Source organism: Macrotis lagotis, chromosome 7, assembly GCF_037893015.1.
Source record: "Macrotis lagotis isolate mMagLag1 chromosome 7, bilby.v1.9.chrom.fasta, whole genome shotgun sequence".
Taxonomy (NCBI): Eukaryota; Metazoa; Chordata; class Mammalia; order Peramelemorphia; family Peramelidae; genus Macrotis; species Macrotis lagotis.
This window is the reverse complement of record NC_133664.1, coordinates 174,540,049-174,561,892: the sequence shown is the minus strand read 5'-3', so window position 1 is coordinate 174,561,892 and position 21,844 is coordinate 174,540,049. Positions and strand designations below refer to the sequence as shown.

The following is a 21,844-nucleotide window of genomic DNA, read 5'->3' as shown; positions in this document are numbered from 1 at the left end:
ACCAGGGTTCAAATCTGGTCTCAGACACTTAATAATTACCTAGCTGTGTGGCCTTGGGCAAGCCACTTAACCTCATTTGCCTTGCAAAAAAAAACACCTAAAAAAAAGTTTTCTGAAGAACTTTGTTGTTTTTTACAGAAGAATAATAAACATTTCTTACATTTTGCAATATGTTAGAACTTCATTACAGAGATTAGGTGAAAAATTCCATTACATTCCTGTAACATAATCTTTCTCCAGTTGATGGGCATTTACTTTGTTAGTAGTTTCTGCCTGAAAAGTGTTATTACAAATATTTTGGTCTCTATGTGGACATTTTCTTATCTATGATTCCCTTGGATTATATATACCTAGTAATGGAATATATGGTTCAAAGAATGTGGAAATTTTAGTCATTTTATTTGCATAATTCTAAATGGTTTTCCAATATGGTTTTATTGCTTCACAACACCACTAATAATGTGCTTGTATTCCCCCAATCCCTTCAACATAAGCAATTCCTGTGCATTTGTCATCTTTATCAATTTTCTAGGTTTAAGATAAAGCTTAAGATTGTTTTGATTGTTTATTTCTATTATTAATTTGGAACATCTTTCATATAGTTTTGAATAGTTTGCAATTCTTTTGCAAATTGTTCATATTCTTTGACCACTTATTGAGTCTGTGGACAATTTTTAAGGGCCTTAAATTTTGTGTATAATGTTGCCTTTTCTACTTTTAAACAACTTATAATGAACTGTTTTTTTTTTCCCTTTATATTAGTTGATCATGGTCTTTCCCGTTTGGTCACAGCATACTGTGAACATGGTCATAAAGCTGCCAAAATCAATCCCCTTTTTACTGACCAAGCTGTGATGGAGAATGTACCTGAAATCAAAACTCTTGTTGAGACTCTTCAGGGACCCTTCAATACCACAGGTAAAATTCAGGATATGAGTTCTGTCAACCCAGGACACTCCTGTGAATCAGTTTTCCATTCTATAGCTATGCAGATCACAGTTTGCTTACTGAAGCCAAAGCTGGCCTGGGAAAGTACTTAACATTTGGGAAGTCAAAATACTTTTCTATTCCAGCAGAATATTCAGATGATAATACTTTTTCATCTGAATTAAGAAATAATTTTTTTCTTTTTTCTTTTGAATACTGTTTTATTTTATTTTTTCCAATTACATGCAAAGATAGTTTTCAAAATTCATCTTTTTGTAAGCTTTTGAGTTAAGATGAAATACATGGTACATATTTTGTGCATATTCACATTTCCTACACAAGTGGTATGCCATGGAGATTGCATTTTGATTCCTGGTTCTGAGTTCTATTTTGGTTAAAATGTTTTTGCTTACTCCACTATATTTTAAAACATTCCAAAGTGATAAACATTCTAAAGCTATCAATCAAAAGTGATAGTATATGGTATTGGGTTAAAAACAGACACATTTATCAATAGTATTGAGATGATAGTTAGATCCATGGAAATTAATGAGGTTATAGAAAGAGAATTAGAAGGTAAAGAGAAGAGAACCCAGGAAAGAATTTTGTGGAACACTCACAGTTATAGGATATTATATAGATGCTGATCCAGGAAACAAGATGCAGAAGGATTGTTCAGACAGGTAAGAGATTAATCATGAAAAAACCAGAGGAGAGAGTATTCAGGAGAGAGAATTGATCATGAGTCTTATGGCAACAGATAGGTCAGGAAGGATAAGAACTGAGAAAAAAATTTGTCAGATATGTCATGTAAGAGATTATTGATGACTTTGCAAAGAGTAGCTTCAGTTTAATGATTAAGTGTGAAGTCAGTTGCAAAGGGTTAAGGAGTGAGAGTTGAAGAAGCAACATGTACAACAGAAATTGCAAGCATCAGTGACAGGAAGATGGCAGAATTCTAATTAGAAATAGATAAATTCAGCAAAAGAAAAGATGATGAACTGTGTTTTAAACATGTTGAGTTTGAGATAATGAGGGGATACATCCAGGTGAAAATGTTTAACATGCAACTGATGAGGTTATCTAGAGAGTTTGTAGAAGGAAAGGAGAAAAGGGTCTTGGGCAACCTTAATGAGAGTAATTAAGGCTAGATATAGTGATTTGGGAGTTGAATGTCTAGAGATAATTAGACTTATGAGACCACTAAGGGCAAAAATATGGAAGGGGAAGAGGTCTTTCCCACTCTTGCAAAGTGGAAGATGATGATAAAGCAGAAAAAGGAGACTATAAATGAAATAGGAAGTCAGATAGAAGGAGAACCAAGATAAAACAGGATCCAGGAATCCTAGGAAAGAATAAGTATCCAGGAAGAGAAGTTGATTAGCAATATAAAAAATATTTGAGATTTTTTTTTTAAAAAGTCAAGAAGGAGGCAAATGAAGAAAAAGGCATTATGTTTAGGAGTTAGGAAATCATTGGTTAATTGTGGAAAGAAAATCTTAATCATTGATAACCTTGGATAAGCATTGTGCTCAGAAGTTTGATTTTAAACAGTTGAAAAGTGAGTGATTTGTGAGGAATTGGAGGCAGGGACATAAAGTTAATATGGAAAGAGGGATATAGCATGATAGTTTGAAGGGATGATAGGTTCAAGTGAAGTAACTGAGTGAATCATGATAGAGTCAATCAGGGTGCACTTGAATTTGGCCACAATAAATTGGTAATGTGTCTAATTTTCATGGCCCTCTACAGTCATTCAGCAGCATAAGGATAGAAATAGATAGTGGCAGAGCCCCACTGTTTATGACTGGCAGGATAGAATGGTGTTTGAGAAGACAGCAAGGAATTCAAAGGTGGAGAACAATGCCTTGAAGAATTTGTTAGTTACAGTGGAAAGACTATGAAGAGAGGTCAATCAGATCAGACTGGAAGAAGAAGAAGGTTAGAAGTCAAGGAATCACCGGAGGAGTCAGCGATCCATAAAAAAGGAGACTTTGATCTAAAGTGAGTAAGGAATAGATGTAAACATATTAGGTCAATACTAAGGTTCTAATCATTAAACTGATAGAGATATGTATGGTTTTGTGTTAGCCAATAAGAAGTTATGGTTGTTAAAAGGTTTTATATATTAAAGAGATAATAAATCATTACCTATAAATATGTACAGAATCACTGGCAATTTAAAAATACAAATTAAGGCAACAATAAACAACTAAGATACTCTCAATTCAGGAAAAGATAAGTTAAATGTAACATTAACATGATGGAATATTATGTAGCTTATATAAATGATTTGTATGAAATATATCAATACATGGATAATTGATATATATACATTATACAGATTTGATAAAGATTGGAAAAGGATTTGAAATGATATAATTCATTGGATTTTCTCCTACAATTGCTTATTTCATCCAAAAAATTACATTGTAAATGTATTCTAATATTTAAGTACATGAATCTCTGACCTCATGTCCATCAAGACCTACTTCTACAGTAATAGTCTTAATTTTGTGGGTATTTTAATTTATGGGAGTTCATGCTGAAGACAAAGGAATTCTATGAGATACTATATCATTCTGGTGAGTTCTAACACATTTTGTTAGAGAACTTGAATTCTCCATTTGAAATAATTAATATAAAGTGGGGATGTGAAAGTCCTAAAGAATTAGTAAATGAATGTTTGTTCCAGCACTGAAGAAATGTAGATTTTCTTTTACCATTATAACCTCTGACCACTCTGTTCAGAGTTTCACAAAATTGGCATCTTTTAAATTCATTCATTTCAATAAATACTTATTGTACTTGCTATGTTATATGTATTGGAGTTAAAAATAAGAACCTTCTTGTGCTGCATAATTTTGCTATCTATTTTATTTTTTCCTCAAGGATATGTTTATTCTCTCAACATATTCATTGCATATATCTTCCTATCATACTTTTTACTAGTGAGGAAGATATTGATAGGAATTATGGGACATAATAGTAATATTTTTACAAGACAAAAGAAAGATAAATCATTTCTAAAATCTAAAACATCTTCTATATTTTTCTCTTCCATGACTTTTCATCATACCCTTCTAAGCTTGTGTAATGCATGTACACAGATACTCATACTTTTTACTAGTGAAGAAGATATTGAACACATTGATCAATGCATAATATGAAAACAATGTGAAGATTATCAGATTGCCTTCTGTGGGGGGAAGGGAGGGAAAGGAGGGTGGGGGGGAAACTGAAATTCAAAACCTTAGCAAAAAATGATTGGGTTTTTTTTTTTTTTTTTTTTTTTTTTTAGTTTTTACAAGGCAATGGGGTTAAATAGCTTGCTCAAGGCCACACAACTAGGTAATTATTAAGTGTCTAAGGCTGGATTTGCACTCAGGTACTCCTGACTCCAATGCCAGTGCTCTTTCCACTGCACCACCTAGCCTCCCCAGAACTACTATTGTTTATAATTGGAAAACAAATAAAATATTTGTATAATTAAAAAAAATAAGAACTATCAGTGCTGTAAGAAAGTCTGACATCTTTTGAAAGTTTAAGAAAAGGTTATGTGTGTGAGCTGAAATTGTTATAGAATATGCTTTAACTTTTTAAAAGTAATTGATTATTTCTCTTTTTATTCCTTTTGATTTCTGCTTTAGGATTACTGAACATGGGGAAAGAGGAAGCTTCTCTGGAAGAAGTCCTGGCTTACCTTAACCATATCTACTGTGGACAGATTTCTATTGAAACAACCCAGCTGCAGAGTCAGGAGGAGAAATACTGGTTTGCAAATAGATTTGAGGAATTAAAAAAGGAGACGTTTACTACCGAAGAGCGAAAACTTCTGTCCCGACTAATGCTGGAATCTCAGGTACAAAATAGTGCTATGAAATAGTACTATAAGATATCTGTGATTATATTGAAACAGTATGGCTCATTTAATGAAGAAATATTTAAAATATTTTCCCCTCCCTCCCCACCCAATCCTAGAGAAGACATCAATTAAACACAGAATCCACACATACATACACATACAAATATATGTATATATGTATGAATGTATGCTATACATACTTTTATTTATAAGTTCTTTCTGTGGAGGTAGATAGCATCTTCACAGGTTTTTTTTTTTTGAGGTTTGGTTTTTTTTTTGCAAGGCAAACAGGGTTAAGTGGCTTCCTCAAGGCCACACAGCTAGATAATTATTAAGTGTCTGAGACTGGATTTGAACCCAGGGACTCCTGACTCCAGGGCCGGTGCTTTATCCACTACGCCACTTAGCCTCCCCCTTCATAAGTTTTTAAAAGAAACATTTCACAAAGAAGATGGTAAAAAAAAGGTGATTTAAAGGAAAACAACACTGAAATTTAGAATGTGACTGATCATGAAGTATGCTTTCCATCTCTTGACAGAGAGGTGGGGGCAGCTGGGTGATGCAGAGGATAGAGCACTGGCCCTGAAGTCAGGAGGACCTGAGTTCAAATCCAGCCTCAGACACTTAATAATTAATGTGTGATCTTGGGCAAGTCACTTAACTCCATTGCCTTGCAAAAACCAGAGAGGTGATGGCTTATGGTATGGAACAAAGTATATATTTTTCAGTCATGATCAATGTGTTTTTCTTGATTACATGTCAATATGTTTTTTCAAGACTATACTTCTCTGTTAAAAGGAATGTGGAGGAATTATGGGACATAATAGTAATATTTTTACAAGACAAAAGAAAGATAAATCATTTCTAAAATCTAAAACATCTTCTATATTTTTCTCTTCCATGACTTTCCATCATACCCTTCTAAGCTTGTGTAATGCATGTACACAGATACTCATACTTTTTACTAGTGAGGAAGATAAATTAACATATCAGAGTTGTAAGGAAAACTCTGAACAGGACATACATATAAGGTAGTAGATACTGTGCAAAGATGGAACATAAACATGAGACATAGTTCTTTTCCTCAGTATGGTTGTTCAATTTATGAACCTTTCCATTGTAGCAGTTTTACCAAAATAACTATCTTCTTTTCTTTTTTTAATTTATTTTTATTAAAGATATTATTTGAGTTTTACCTTTTCCCCCCATCTTGCTTCCCTCCCCCTCCCCCCACAGAAAGCACTCTGTCAGTCTTTACTTTGTTTCCATGTTGTACCTTGTTCCAAATTGGGTGTGATGAGAGAGAAATCATATCCCTAAAGAGAAGAGAAGTCTAAGAGGTAACAAGATCAGACAATAAGATATCTGTTTTTTTTTTTTTCTAAATTAAAGGGAATAGTCCTTGCATTTTGTTCAAACTCCACGGCTCCTTATCTGGATACAGATGGTACTCTCCTTTGCAGACAGCCCAAAATTGTTCCCAATTGTTGCACTGATGGAATGAGCAAGTCCTTCAAGGTTGAACATCACTCCCATGTTGCTGTTAGGGTGTACAGTGTTTTTCTGGTTTTGCTCATCTCACTCGGCATCAGTTCATGCAAATCCCTCCAGGTTTCCCTGAAATCCCGTCCCTCCTGGTTTCTAATAGAACAATAGTGTTCCATGACATACATATACCCTATCTTCTTTTCTCTAGGAGTTTGACCATTTTTTGGCAGTCAAATTTGCCACAGTAAAGCGATATGGTGGTGAAGGGGCAGAAAGCATGATGGGTTTTTTCCATGAGTTGTTAAAGATGGCGGCCTATAGTGGTGTGACAGATGTCATCATTGGGATGCCCCATCGAGGGAGGCTTAATTTATTGACTGGTCTTCTACAGTTCCCACCAGAGGTAAGACAGAAACTTCCAGTCTTTTGCTAACATTGGTCAATCTCCCCTTCTTTTCAGCCTGAAATGACTGTGTTTTGTTTGTAGTAGTAGGTAGTAGGTTTCTGTCAATTAGTAAATAAAATTATGCTCTATTGAGTAAACCTAGCTTCAATACAACTTTGATAACCTTTATTTGTTTAGTTTTTTAAAAAATTCATGAAACTATGCAGTAGACTAGAAGTTGTTACAAAAGTTCTTTAACGTTTTGTTCAGAGATTGTCTTCAGATACAAAAGAAAACTTCAGGGAATTTTCTCATTCTAATTCTAATTTCTAATTCTAATTTCCAGGAAACATGCAGAAAATAAATATATCCTTTAGTTTACTGATAGTGATTCTCTACTAGCATTCACAATTTTTCAGAAAAGTATTTTACAAAAATTAGGAAAACAAAATTGAAATGATGAGCAATTATTAATCTCAATGATATATTTAAATTCACAGTCTTTTGTAGTTCTGGTGATAGAGATCTCTGCTGAGAGCCCTTCCCCACATCTTAATTTGGTTCACACAGTTATTTTTCTCTCTCTCCCTCCCTCCCTCCTCTCTTTTCCTTTCTCTCCCTTTGACTCTTTCCTTCTCCTTCCCCCTCCAAAATCATGCTAATCATCATAGCCCTATAGATTTCAGTTTGTCACAGCAAATTCTCCAGTATTCTGGAGCCATCTACAAGATGGGTATTAAAACCCTCGGTTTTTTGTCTTTGTCATACAGTTTTTCTTACAAACCCATTTTTCACTTTTCCTGTTCCATCCTTTCCCAGTTACCAACTAGACCCAGCTTCTTCAGTATTGCTTGAGACTACATATATTTGATTTCCCTTTCTTGCTCTTATAAAAAGTAGTAAAAGAGGCAAATATTCCAGGATTTGCTAGTTATCTCTGTTATAAAATAGTGTTTCCCAACCTGTGATTCAAGGACTCATAGACTGTTAGTATATAACATATTTATCCTAAGTATTATCATTCTAATCTTCATTTAGATCTAATAAAACATACATTTTGAATATCACTACTACTTGCAAGTCGCTGAATTGTTTTGAAATTATAAATATTCAAAAGGTCCTCTCTGATATAGAGTGCTAGTTGTCTAGTGGCTAAGCCCTAGAAATTGAGATTGTGACTGTCACTCAAGTAATTTGACATGGGGCAGGCACTTAAATAGCAATGCCTTAGTTTTCCTAACCCTTCTTTTGACTATCCATCTTTAATACCACTTTCAGTGTGATCTTTGTTTTGCACAAGTCCAATTATTTCCTTGTTCAGAAACTTGGAGTGACTGCATATTATCTTCCAGATAGTACAAGCTTCTTTCTCTGACATTCAAGTACTTGAATCTACCTTTCTAAATTTTTTAGTAAGATATTTCTTTTCATGAACTCTGTTCTTTAGTTAAATAGGACAACTCATTTTTCCTAATTCATAATTTTAACTTGAGAAAAACATGCCTGCCTAAGTGGGGACTTGGATATTCTGAGTTCCTATGCTTTTCAGAATCATTAAAGCACATTTCTTAAAATATAAGTGTTCTCTCTCTGTTCCTTCACTACTGTCTACAAAAATTGACAGATGTCCTTATCCTTTAAAAAACTTTCATTTGATTCTACTATCTTCTCAAGGTATTGTTTCATATATCCTCCCAGAAAAAGTTGACTACTCTCTATTTCCTCTCCTCTCTTTGAACCCATTGAAATTCAGCTCTTGATCTCTTTACTCAACTGAAATTTCCTTTCCAAGGGTACTGATTATTTCTTCTTCTTCTTCTTCTTCTTCTTCTTCTTCTTCTTCTTCTTCTTCTTCTTCTTCTTCTTCTCCTTCCTTCTCTTCCTCCTCTTCCTCTTCCTTTTTCTTTTTTTTAGGTTTTTTTTTTGCAAGGCAAATGGGGTTAAGTGGCTTGCCCAAGGCCACACAGCTAGGTAATTATTAAGTGTCTGAGGCCGGATTTGAACCCAGGTACTCCTGACTCTAGGGCCAGTGCTTTTATCCACTGTGCCACCTAGCCACCCCGTGATTATTTCTTAATTGCCAAATTTCTTGATTTTTTTTTCAGTCTTTTTCATTTTTAACCTCTGTAGCATTTGAGACTGTTGACCCTCCTTTTTCCTAGATACTGTCCTCTCTGTGTTTTTTTGTGATACTGCATTCTCCATATCATTATGGGGATGATATGATCCCTATATTATCAACTAACTCATTTCTAAATTAGGTACCTGAAACTTAACATGTCCAGAAATAGAACTGAATTTCTGTCACTGTAACTTTTACCAATTTTATTAGTGGAAATTTTTCCTAAGGGTATCCCAAAGGAACTGGTAAAGCTCTAGGGCTGGGTGTCAAGAAGACTTGAGTTCAAATAAAGCTGTTAACAAAACATTTACTAGCTGTGAGCCAGAGCAATCACTTAACATCTTTTTGCCTTAATTTCATCAGCTGTAAAATGGGGTCAATAATAAATAATAGGGGTGGCTAGGTGGCACAGTGGATAAAGCCCTGGCCCTGGAGTCAGGAGTACCTGGGTTCAAATCCGGTCTCAGACACTTAATAATTACCTAGCTGTGGGGCCTTGGGCAAGCCACTTAACCCCATTTGCCTTGCAAAAACCTAAACAATAATAATAATAATGATAATAATAAATAATAACCTCCCAGGGTTCTTGTGAGGATCAAATGAGTTGATATTTAGAAAGCACTTAGTACAGTAGTAACAATCAAAGATTAGGAATTATAAGAATGCTTCTTCCTTTTGTCCCTTCTCCATTTACTTTGTATCTCTGTGTATATTTTGTCTTTGTTTTCCCCAAGTCAAAGATAGTTTGATATATGCATTGCTACTAAGTTTTTTAAAATGTCTTCTAATTTTTTTCAGCACTGAACAGGTGAATTTGAGTTTTAATGCTTTCCTGCAATCACTCTTGTGTATAAAATGTATACAAATAGTCCAAAGCTGCCAAAACATCTAAACTGAACATATTTTCTTGCCTTTAGAAAGGTTCCCTTGATTCTCTACTTGATAAAAGTACAATTTTCTCCTTGCTTATTTGTTTAAACTACTGTATTCTGTTTCCTCTAAACAGCTGATGTTCCGTAAGATGCGTGGTTTAAGTGAATTCCCAGAGAGCATATCTGCTATTGGAGATGTCCTTTCCCATTTGACCTCCTCTGTGGATCTTGATTTTGGGTCTCATCGACCTCTTCATGTTACAATGCTACCCAACCCCTCACACCTTGAAGCTGTCAATCCTGTTGCTGTTGGTAAAACTCGTGGAAGACAACAGTCCCAGTTGGATGGAGACTATTCCACAGATAGCTCTGCTCAGCCAGGGGACAAAGTCTTATGTCTGCAGGTATTTTAATCCTTTGTTTTGAAAGTAGTTAGGTAGAAATGGAAATGACTAGAAGAGCAGAATGCTATGTTTAGTGGACTTGGAAGGTAAATGAAAATGATAACTGTTGTCCTTCTGGAAAGAAGCTAAAAGACCTTGGGCCAGATTCTTGCTAGTCTTTTAAACCTAGAAGCACTAAGTCTAGAAACCAGACTTGTAAGAATCTGGCCCAAAGTCCCGGGAGGTATCTTTTAGCTGGATTTTTCTCTTCACAAACATTTGGAATTTGTGGGTGGTTGAGATAGTCATCTCTGTTCCTTTAAGGAAGTACAGATTATATCATTTCCCTGAAAGTTTTAGCCAACTAGGAATTTGCATGGTTTTTAGAAGTCTAAAGCCTGGTGGTAAAATTTTGGTTAGTTTATTTTTTTGAGTAAGATTAATGCATCAAAGCAAATTCAACTAAAAACATTATTATGTGCATTTTCCCCCCTTTTCATGTACTCCAAGCAGAAGATATCTATTAAAATAACCTTCACTTTTGTAATTTCAGGTATACAGTTAGGTTTCATTTCTCACAGGTTCTGTGGGACTTAATTATTTGAAATAAATTAAGGAGATTTTTAAAAGTCTTTTTTTCTTATTTTAGTCAAGAAGATTTCAGACCCTTGAAAAAAAAACTTTAAAGTTGGATCCTAATAGATCTAGGCTATAGAATGTGTTTTCTTTTAAACATTAAGGATATAGGTTTTTTCTTATCTAGGAAAGCAGTAAATTGGGATGTTGATATTAGGAAACTGAAGCAATCAGGTAAATTTAATAAATTACATGGAAACAAAATATTCAGCTTATTACTTCAGGTATAATGAATAGAGAATTGGCCTAGGAATTAACAATCTTGATTCTCATCCCAACCCTCCCAATTATGTGATCATGGTCAAATCACTTGACCCCTTAAATAAGGTTGTTTCTTCATCTGTAGAGTATCAATTTATGATTGTTGGGACCAGAGGAATAAAAATATAATATAATGGTGTTTTTATATATATATATATATATATATATATATCATATAACAGATAAAAGGTAACAAAATTACTTGAGTTACTTTGTTTTTGACACTATTTGCAAATTGACAGTTAGAAATGTGGAAAATGAATGGGTTATCTGAGTTTTGTTAGGAAAAAAATTTCAATTTAATGAGCAGATAATTTAAATTGAATACCAACATTCTAATAAAAGATTTTCCTTTAAAATTTTGCTTTCTGGGGTGGCTAGGTGGCATAGTGGATAAAGCACCGGCCTTGGAGTCAGGAGTACCTGGGTTCAAATCTGGTCTCAGACACTTAATAATTACCTAGCTGTGTGGCCTTGGGCAAGCCACTTAACCGCATTTGCCTTGCAAAAAAAAAAACCCTAAAATTTTGCTTTCTTATTATATTTCTGAATATATTTCTTCTTCTCTACTCAGAGATCTATCTCTCAGAGAATAAAAATAGAAGAAAAGAAAGCATTTCAGCAAAATTGCCTGAAATATCAGCAGTGTCTGATAGTTTATGCAATATTCCCTCATCTCTTATGCAGGGATATTACAAGTGATCAATAGCATATGATTTTGGATCTACTTTGACCTATAAGCAAAAAAATTTGGTCATTTCAATTTTCCTGGCAAAAAAAATAGTCAAAATCATTATCATTTTATCACCTGACATTCCTAAATGTTATCACAAATATTTTTCCATTTAATATTTTATTTATATTATAGTATTCAATATAAATTATATTTTTCATATGATAGCTTTACAATCTATCACGTTCTTTGCTTATATTATTTCATTCATTTCTCACAAATGACAGCAGACACCATTGTTGGAATTAGTTCCATTTTATAGATAAAAGAACTGAGGCTCTTAGATTTAAATGACCTGCCCATAATCATTCTGTGAGTAAAAGACAAGATTTAAGACTGGTCTCTGAAGTATAGGAAATAAATGATTTTGTTTAAACGGTGCTCTAAGGTTTGTATATGTGTTATGTATATATGTATGTGTATGCATGTGTACATGTTTACTAAACATATACATATATATATATATATATATACACACACACATATGTAAAATCTCCATTGACCCCTCATAAGAGGGAACTAAGGCTTAGTAATGTTTAGTGTTTAAGGCTAACTGGTCTCCTGTATCTCCTTTATTTCCAGAAGTCTCTATTTCTACTTTAACTCTGCATTTCTTCACTTGTTTTAGCTGGATTATGTAATTCTGACTTCTTGTGGGGGTTTCCAACTGAAATTCTTTTAGAATTTTAGCTATTTCTTCTGACACTACTGTTTTCTTTCTGCCTTTTGCTTATCCTCCTTTGAAGAGCATGTTGTATATGTATGGTAGGAAGTACAGGGGAAGAAAAGCTTAAAAAAAATCTACTGAACAGATAATACTTGCTCATTTTTATTGCCAAGAATCACAAGAGCATGACAAAATGATAAAAGTTTAGAAACAGATGTCATATATTCTCTTAGCAGATAAAATGAATAATCACTTCTGTTACGAGTATTTTCTAAAAGGAGTACTACGAGAATTAACAGTCTGATTCTTCTTTTCCTTACTGTACTCCCTTTTACTCCATATCCAGCTGTGAGGAGGAAAAACAGTTTCTTGGCCTGTGTGTCAGGAAATAAAGGTGCTGGGTGACAGGGAAGGCATCCTTAATTTAAAGAGGGGAGTGCTGGATTACAGCATCATTTTTGCAATGTTATTTAGGTGTAGGTATCAGAGAGAGAGAAAAGATTTCTATCACTGATTGGAGGGGGAGGATACATAATTGTTTATTTTTAGAACATTTTTAGGTATGGAGTAGGCAAAGGGAGAGGAGTATTTAGAGGGAAGGGAGGATTTGATCAGAATTGGAGACTTGAGGGGCTGAGCTAAGATGGTATTGTGAGGTTAGGAATTCCCAGAAACCTGGCCCCCCCAAAACTCCAAAAGCTGTCCAATTATGACTCTAGCCAAAATTAGAGAGTTAGAACCCAGAAAGACAGAGTGATACAATTTGCCAGTACAAGACATCTTAGATTCACAGGAAAGGTCTATTTCATTGTACCTGTGTTTGGAAAGAGCCACAGCACAGTGGTCTGGGTCCCTGAGGGCATCTGGGTCTATGGCAGAATAGGCAGTTTCTAGACTTCTTGGCCCAGGGATCACTGAGGATGGCTTTAAAGGGGTGATGAGAGAACTCTGCTGCAGCAGAATGAGCTCAGAGCAGAGTACTGGCCTCAGAGCAGCTCTGCTGTGGGAACCTATGGGGGAAACCTGCAGAGCCAGTCATGACTTCCAAAGCCCACAGCCCACAGATGATAAAGGGGTGGGAAGAGACTGTAGAGGTCTCCCTGGAGTAGGACTCTGCTATTTAATCACACTCAGATTCAGGTTTCAGTCTGGGCCCCCATACTACCATAGCAGAGCAGGGACCCTCCTTACAGCTCCAGGGCAGAGGGGGGAGGGCCTGTGTTAATCCACATAACAAAGCACAGGCAAAAGAGCAGTCAGAACCTCTCATAAGACCTTGGAGGAATTAAGGTTCCTGTGGGGGTGTCACTAAAAACCCCCAAAGTCTTGGAAGTGTGGTAAATCAGTCGTAGGCTGAGGAAATGAGCAAGCAACAGAAAAAAAGAACCTGACCATAGAAAATTACTTTCGGTCCCATGGAGGATCAAAATACACACTCAAAGGGTTGGGGTAGCTAGGTGGCACAGTGGATAAAGCACTGGCCTTGGAGTCAGGAGTACCTGGGTTCAAATCCAGTCTCAGACACTTAATAATTACCTAGCTATGTGGCCTTGGGCAAGCCACTTAACCCCATTTGCCTTGCAAAAAAAAATACATACTCAGAAGATGACAAAATAGAAGTTTCTATATCCATAGCTTCCAAGAGAAATAGGAAATGGGTTCAGACAGTAGAAGAGCTGAAAAAAGACTGAAAAATAAGTTAGGGAGGTAGAGGAAAAATTGGGAGGAGGAATGAGAGCATTGCAGGTAAATCATGAAAACCAAGTCGGCAGGTTGGTGAAAGAAATAAAAAAAATACTGAAGAAAATAACATGTTAAAAACCAATTTAGGCCAAATGGAAAAAGCATCCCAAAAGGCAAATGAGGGGGAGAATGCCTTAAAAAGCAGAATTGACCAGCTGGTAAAGGAGATAAAAAAGGTCTCTGAAGAAAAACTCCTTCAAATGTAGACTGGAGCTAAAGGAAGCTGATGGCTTTGTGAGAAATCAAGAAACAATAAAACAAAGGGTCAGCTGGTGCAGTGGATAGAGCACTGGCCCTGGAGTCAGGAGGATCTGGGTTTGGACTTGGGTTTAGATCTGGCCTCAGACATATAATAATTGCCTAACTGTGTGAACTTGGGCAAGTCACTCTTAATGCCATTACCTTAAATAAAAAAAATAAGAATTAAATAAAGAAACAATAAAACAATATCAAAAGAATGAAAATTTTGAAGAAAATGTGAACTATCTCATTGGAAAAACAACTGATCTAGAAAACAGATCCAGGAGAGATAATTTAAAAATCATTATTTTTTTTCTCTTTAAATTTATTTATTCTTATTTTGTACAAATAATATTTTTTATACATTAATAAAATATTCTTGTTTGAGAGTAAATATAATACCCACTCCCCCAAAAAAATATAGACCCGTATGAACAATAAAGGGGAGAGAAAAAAATTAAAATTAAAACTAAAAAAAAAAACCTAAAAAATTAGTAGTAATAATTTTAGGTATGGCCAGGTGGCACATTGGATGGAGCACTGGCCCTGGAGCCAGGAGCACCTGAGCCCAAATCTGGCTCCATACACCCAACAATCACCCAGCTGTTGTGACCCCATGCAAGCCACCCCCAACCCCAGTGCCCTAGAAAAACCAAAACAAAAAAAGACCCAAAATAAAATAAAATAATAATAATAGTAGGGGTGGCAGACAGAGCACTGGCCCCTCAGCCAGGAGCACCTGGGTCAAAATCCAGCCTCAGACATCCAACAATCACCCAGCTATGCGGTCCCAGGCAGGCCACTTAGCCCCATTTGCCCTGCAACCCCCCCAAAAAAATAATAATAATAATAAAAAATGTGCTTCAGTCTGTGTTCCAACACCACCAGCTCTGTCATGTGTGTATCACATTCTTTATGATAAGTCCATCACAAAAGTTACTTCCATATTTTTCCACCATTGCCATTGCTGATCTCAACTCCCTCCATTCATACTTCTCCACTACCATGTGCTATATTTTCTCCCTCCTTTCACTCTGACTCTGCTGTAGGGTAGGTAAGTGGCACAGCACACAGATCCCTGGCCCTGGGGCCAAGAGGCCCTGAGCCCACATACCACCCCTTAGGCCCAGCATCCACCCAGCCCTGTGGTCCCGGACAGGCCATCCAATCCCAGCCTCTTGCAAAAAATAAAAAAGAAAATGTGTTATATCTGACCATTCTCCCACCATAGTTCATCCTCTCCTCCATCACTCACATCCTCCCCTTCCCCCTGTCTGCCTTCTCTCCTTCTTACTCCAGATGTCTGTATGCCATTGGGTATATATGCTGTTTCCTCTCCTAGCCACCTCTGATGAGAGCGAAGATTCTCTCATTCCCCCTTGCCTTCCCCCCCTTCCATATCATTGCAGTAGCTCATTGTAATAAAGAAAAATCTTGAAATAAACAACTGAATAAATAAATGAATGAATGGATGAATAAATAAATAAATGAAATATCTTAGCCTATTTCTCCTCTCCTTTTTCTTTCTCCCATTACATTTCCCTTTTATCTATTGACTCCATTTTTACACCACATTATATCTTCAAACTCAGCTCTCTCCTTTGCTTCATCTATAAAAGCTCCCTCTACCTGCTCTATTAACTGAGGTTCATATGAGTATTATCAGTATCATTGATGAAGCACAGAAAGTGTGGATGAGAAGGCTAAATTATGAGGAACTTATTGATGCTAAACTATGTGTATTCCTGTATGGGAAGAACTTAATAATAACTCATGAACCTTCTCATTTATAAGAGCAGTTAGAAGGAGCATATATAAGGCACAGGAGGAAATTGAATATAATGGTATAATATAGTATAAAAATAGGGTCAATAGGTGATAAAGGAAAGTATTGGCAGGAAGGGAAAGAAGAGGTAGAATGGGCTAAGATATTTCACAAAAAAAAGTCAAGAAAAAGCTTGTTAAATGGAGTGGAAAGGGGGAAAGTGAGGGGGATTGAGTGAGCCTTCATCAGAAATGACTCAGTGAAGAAATAACATATACACTTAATAGGGTATGTAAATCTGTCTTACCCTAGAGAAAAGGGATGAGATTAGGGGTACAGGGAATGGTAGGGGGGAAGTAGGTGATAGAAGAGAGGAACAATAGTGGGGGGAGTATAATTAGATACAACAAACTTCTGGGCAGGGACAGAGTGAAAGTAGAGAAAGAATAGGATAAATGGGAGTGGAGAGGAATAGAATGGAGGAAATACAGCAGGTAATAGTGACTGTGGGAAAAGATATTGAAGCATTTTTTCTGGTGGACTTCATATAAAGAATGCAGCTCATCACAGAGACAGCCAGTGGAATCTGTAAATAGACTGAAGTACACTTTTTTTGTCTCACTTCTTTTGAGGTTTCTCTGTGGTTTTTAGGGGGGGAGAGGGGTTTATGTTTACTTTCACAATATTATTGTAATATAAAATAAATAATCCATGAAAAATAAAGTACCAGTTTTCTAAAAAAAAAAGAGAGACTTGAGAATTTAGAGGTCCAAGACTAACAGTACCACATGATGGCTTTGGCTTTAGTGTTTTGATTTATTATGAACTGTTAGTAGTGATTCATTAATATGACTGTACCACTCCAATGTATTCATACAGCCTATACCAGTACAGAAAGCAAGCAATTCAGATGGCATGACATTGGATAGGATTATTATGAAGGTACATGTTTTCATAGCAGTTTGTAAATAGATTCACTTCAGGTGTCTTTTTTACACACTAAAATATCTAGGAATTTTTTTAAAATGCTGAATTTAAATACCAGGAAACAAATAACCTTTCTGAAAATGCTAACATTTCCATACCCACAGCAAAACACAAAAACAGCAGGATTCTACATAAAATGATTACTACCCATATCATACTCTATGCTTTAAAAAATAATCCTACATATTAAACTGACCTTATGTTTGTGCTTCCCCCGAACTTCCTTCTATTCTCTTCTCGCTTCTGAATGTAAAATGCCAAGAGTTTTACTCCATCCCCCATCTTCAGACCAATGTTTTAGAGAATATCACTGCTTTGAAGCTTAAAATGTAAACATTTCCATTCTTTTTTTTATGACACCCATTCTTTTTCAAACCCCGCACTACCTTCTTCCTTGCCACCTAGTTTTCTATCCCAAGCCACCTTCTGATGGCTAGATTGCATAATGGTTTTGGTCTTATCTGAGGAACTTGAGCTTTCTAAACAAGTAGCTTGTTCTGTTCATTTGATTTTTAACATTGGCATAAAGGTTTTCAGATTTATAGTTGGTTCAGAGCAAGTGCTCCTCCACAGATATAGAATGTAATTCCTCAGTAATAGAATAACTGGCATTTAAGAGCTGCTTTAGCTGAAAAATTCCTTAGCTTCTGGCAAACCTGTGTTGTTAGAAGCAGTTACCTTGTTAGTTCAGGTTCATTATTATGGTGCAAGGTGGCACTCATAGGTGATTCAACAGTTAATAAAAGGAGGTTCATTTAGTCAAAGCATATCCAAGATATTCAGCAAGGGCACCTTAACACTTAGCTCGAGTAGCTATGACTCTTCTTTTTGACTCCTTTCATCTTCATACAGTAATGCACCTGCTTAGGAGGGCAGGGACTCATACAGTCTCAGGAAATCCACCAAGTCTGATGAAGTCGTTGGTTTCCATAGACTCCATTCTTTTTTTTTTAGGGAAGAATTTTCTTCATTTACCCTTTGCAACTCCTTTTCCAATTGGTCAGTTCTATTTTTGTAAGATCATTTGAGGTTTTGAGAGAATTATTTTCTTTTAACATTTGTCCAATTGTATTTTCCAAGGATTTGTTTTCTTGTTGCAAGGTATTAATCTTCTCTTAGTTTCTTTTCCCTAATTTTCCAATTGATTTTTAAACTCTTTCCTGATTTCTTCAGAGAAATCTTTCTGTGCTAGAGACCAAATCATATTCTCCTCAGGGTTCTACATCTCTCTGAATTAGGGTCTTTTCCTTCTATGAATTTTTCTATGGTCCCCCCCTTTCTGCCGACCTTCCTTCATTTTCCTAAGATCTTGTGTTGGGGGAGGGGGATGGTTCACAGAGGTTTGGTATTGAGATCCCTAGAGGCTTTACTCACTAGGTGTAATATCTCCAGCTGGCCAGTAGGGGGGTTGGAGCCCTTTCTCACTGAATATAATATCTCCTCCTGTCCAGTAGGGGGTGATAGAGACTGGAACCTACCCTCCAGCCCTTCCTGTAAGTCTCAGACTGTCAGTCCCACGGCCCCTCCTCCACTCACTGGTTGTTTCTCAGAGTGAAGTGGTTCCCACAGTGAAAGCCCCTGGGGCTGAGCTTAGATTAGTCCAGCTCTCGCCCCTCCCCCACTGGCTGTGGGCTCTCTGCACTCACCACACCCTGATCCTTGGGGTAAATGTAAAGATTCTTTTCCTAGCTTCTTTTTCTGGGTTTCATCCATAGGACTTCCTTAACACAGGGCCTGGCTCCTTTCCACCATCTTGGCCAGAAGTGAAATCCACCAGGTCTGAAGGGCCCTGACTATGTGGATAGGACTTTTTTTATATCTTTAAGGACCCAGAAAGTCATCTCAGTATGGCTACTTACTGGAAAGCTACTTCACGGGAAGAGTGTCTTGTACTAGTCAAGTCTTAAAGACAAGGACAGATTTCTTTCCTTTCAAGAAACATCTAGACTAACCCATGTTGTGAGACAAGGATGAATTCTGGTAAATATGAATTCTGTCCATTTAGTTGCTCTGGAAACTACAACTTGAGTTAGAATTTTCCAGAGTCTGGCACTTCTATAGTATAGACTTTTAAGAACCCAGGGTCACTTCTATTGCTATTTTTATTATTATTATTATTATTATATTGGGTATTAGAGTAAGACTTCACTGAAGGGGATGGGGTTGATAAGTAAGTGCTTAATTGCTATTCATAGCTTCTTGTTTCTCTTTATGAATTTTATTGTCACTATCCTTTTCAACTCCTTGCTCTTCCCACTATTTCTCCCCACTGCCATGTTCATGGTGTCCATTGAAAGATACAGGGAAGACTAGGTGTTATCATCTATATGCATTTTGTGGGAGAGAGATGGTACAGGGTGTAGGCAAAGAAAAGGAGGCTGAGTATTTTTTAAAAACTACTTCAGGAGGGCATCTAGGTGGTGTAGTGGATAAAGCACCGGCCCTGGAGTAAGGAGTACCTGGGTTCAAATCTGGTCTCAGACACTTAATAATTACCTAGCTGTGTGGCCTTGGGCAAGCCACTTAACCTTGTTGTCTTACAAAAATCTAAAAAAAAAATACTTTCGGCAAGTGTCTTTTGTCTTGCAAGCTGTCTTAATGACCTTGCTCAAGTGTTCTATGCCTCTTCTGACAGGGCCTACTGTGTCACTGTTGTTGTATGCTTTGGAATATATGTTTGAATGACTGGGATGCTCTGTATTCATGGAGATAGAAGAACAGAGAAAATGGATCAATTGGTAATGGTTCTTGGGAGAAATGAAGTTGGGAAGCACCTTTTTCTTACAGTTTAATCATTGTGGAAAATTTTATATTGAATTAATTTTATTTTTACATTATTGTTTAAAAAAAACCTTTTTTTTCAACTCTACCCTGATGCTAAAATCTGTTATGTTCTTCCCCCCCCCCCCCATAATTTAGGTTCATGGTGATGCGTCTTTCTGTGGTCAAGGAATTGTTCCTGAAACCTTTACCCTCTCTAATCTCCCACATTTTAGAATTGGTGGAAGTATCCATCTAATTGTTAATAATCAACTGGGTTACACCACTCCAGCAGAGAGAGGACGATCTTCCTTATATTGTAGTGACATTGGTACGTACCATGGTTATATCAACGAGTGCCTGAGTCGGTCAATTTGTTTGTGTAGGGCTCTTAATGCATTATTCCTGTGATTGTATGATCTCCTCAGTGTGTCTGCTCCCTTCATTATGTCATAGCACCTATGCCATTCACACGTCCTCATTTAGTGTGTTTCTTGGCTATATGTTTCTCCCCTATGCCCCTGTTGAAGACCTATCTCTCTTATATGTTGGAATGCTTCTTCTATATTAGGGTTCTTAACTTTTTTAATATCATGAACCCTATCTGGTGAATGAAGTCAATGAAACCTTTTAAGAATAATGTTTTTAAATGTGCAAAACAAAATACAAAAGATTGCAAAGGAAACAAATTATTATGAAATAAAAATGTCATTTGTTCCATCCAAGTTTATGAACCTTCCCTAAAAGGGTCCGCTCCCTAGGGGGGTCTGTGTATTCCAGGTTTGGAGCCTTTGCTCTAGATTTTTTAAAAAATAGTTTGTGGATACCAGTATAATAGTCAGGCTGTTCATCTCTATTATATTTATCTGATAAATGACTAGTCATCTCTCTTTTTGATCATATATATTTATGAAATAATGTTTATATTATTCTTTGTGAGCAAGTTATCATGATTTAACCTACTTATGCCCACCATGCATCTGTCCATTATTCTTTTAGATCACTTGTAATTTTAGTTCTTCAAAGAGTATAGAATTTTGTGATTCATAGTCATAATATCACCAGAGCATTTGTGTTAAAAGTTATGGTGTATATGTATATATGTGTGGGCATATATATGTACATATATGTGTGTGCATCAGAGAGTAACTTGGGATCACTATAATTGCTGCATACTTCCCCCCACTACAAGTTAGTGAGGTCCTTTTATTCTGTTCAATTTGGGGTCTACCTAACTCCATCTACTGTAGTGTAAATATCTCTACAAGATCTATCATGCAGATAAATAAATGCATGGTTTGTCTATGCATGTCAGAGTGCATTCTCAGGACATTTCACCTCTCCTTTTGTGTTTTTTTAAGACACGACCCAATGACCAACAGAAGTACTCTCAAATTGACACTTGACTTGAAAAAATTTGAAAATGTTTTTGAATGTTATATTATTTATATTATTATTTCCCAGATAATGGGAGAAAAGAATAGAGATTTTGAGGTTCCCATTCACATATTTAATTGAAGACTGAACTCCTTGTGAAAAGAAACTGTCTCTATAAGTACTTTAGTACATAGTGAACACTTATAAATTGTACATTTATTAGTGACTACTAAAAAAGATATTTCTGCTATGTTTGGTATTATCTAGCTTGATTAATGTTGCCACACTCTACTTCAGGTAAGATTGTTGGCTGTGCTGTTATTCATGTCAATGGAGATGACCCTGAGGAAGTGGTCCGTGCCACACGCCTGGCTGCGGAATACCAGCGCCAATTTCGCAAGGATGTAATTGTTGATTTACTGTGCTACCGGCAGTGGGGTCATAATGAGTTGGATGAACCCTTCTTCACCAATCCTATGATGTATAAGATCATTAGGTAAAATGATTAGGAACATTCATTTAATATCCACCAATGAATTACATATACATCTATGTATATTTATCGCTATTGATTTTCCTATGATAATATTTTATCTCTATCCATAGGCAGAGGGGTGAGATAAAGAGCTTTGC

General features: G+C 36.1%; 1 protein-coding gene across 1 annotated transcript in view; it reads left to right on the top strand.

The window, feature by feature from the left end:
- The window catches only part of DHTKD1 (dehydrogenase E1 and transketolase domain containing 1), an 85,293-nt gene that overhangs the window by 23,472 nt on the left and 39,977 nt on the right, over positions 1 to 21,844 (top strand). The window contains exons 2-7 of the mRNA XM_074194121.1: positions 763 to 918; positions 4,578 to 4,789; positions 6,489 to 6,683; positions 9,794 to 10,063; positions 19,994 to 20,165; positions 21,509 to 21,707. Coding sequence (XP_074050222.1) covers positions 763 to 918; positions 4,578 to 4,789; positions 6,489 to 6,683; positions 9,794 to 10,063; positions 19,994 to 20,165; positions 21,509 to 21,707 — 1,204 coding nt within the window. The remainder of the gene's footprint in view (positions 1 to 762; positions 919 to 4,577; positions 4,790 to 6,488; positions 6,684 to 9,793; positions 10,064 to 19,993; positions 20,166 to 21,508; positions 21,708 to 21,844) is intronic.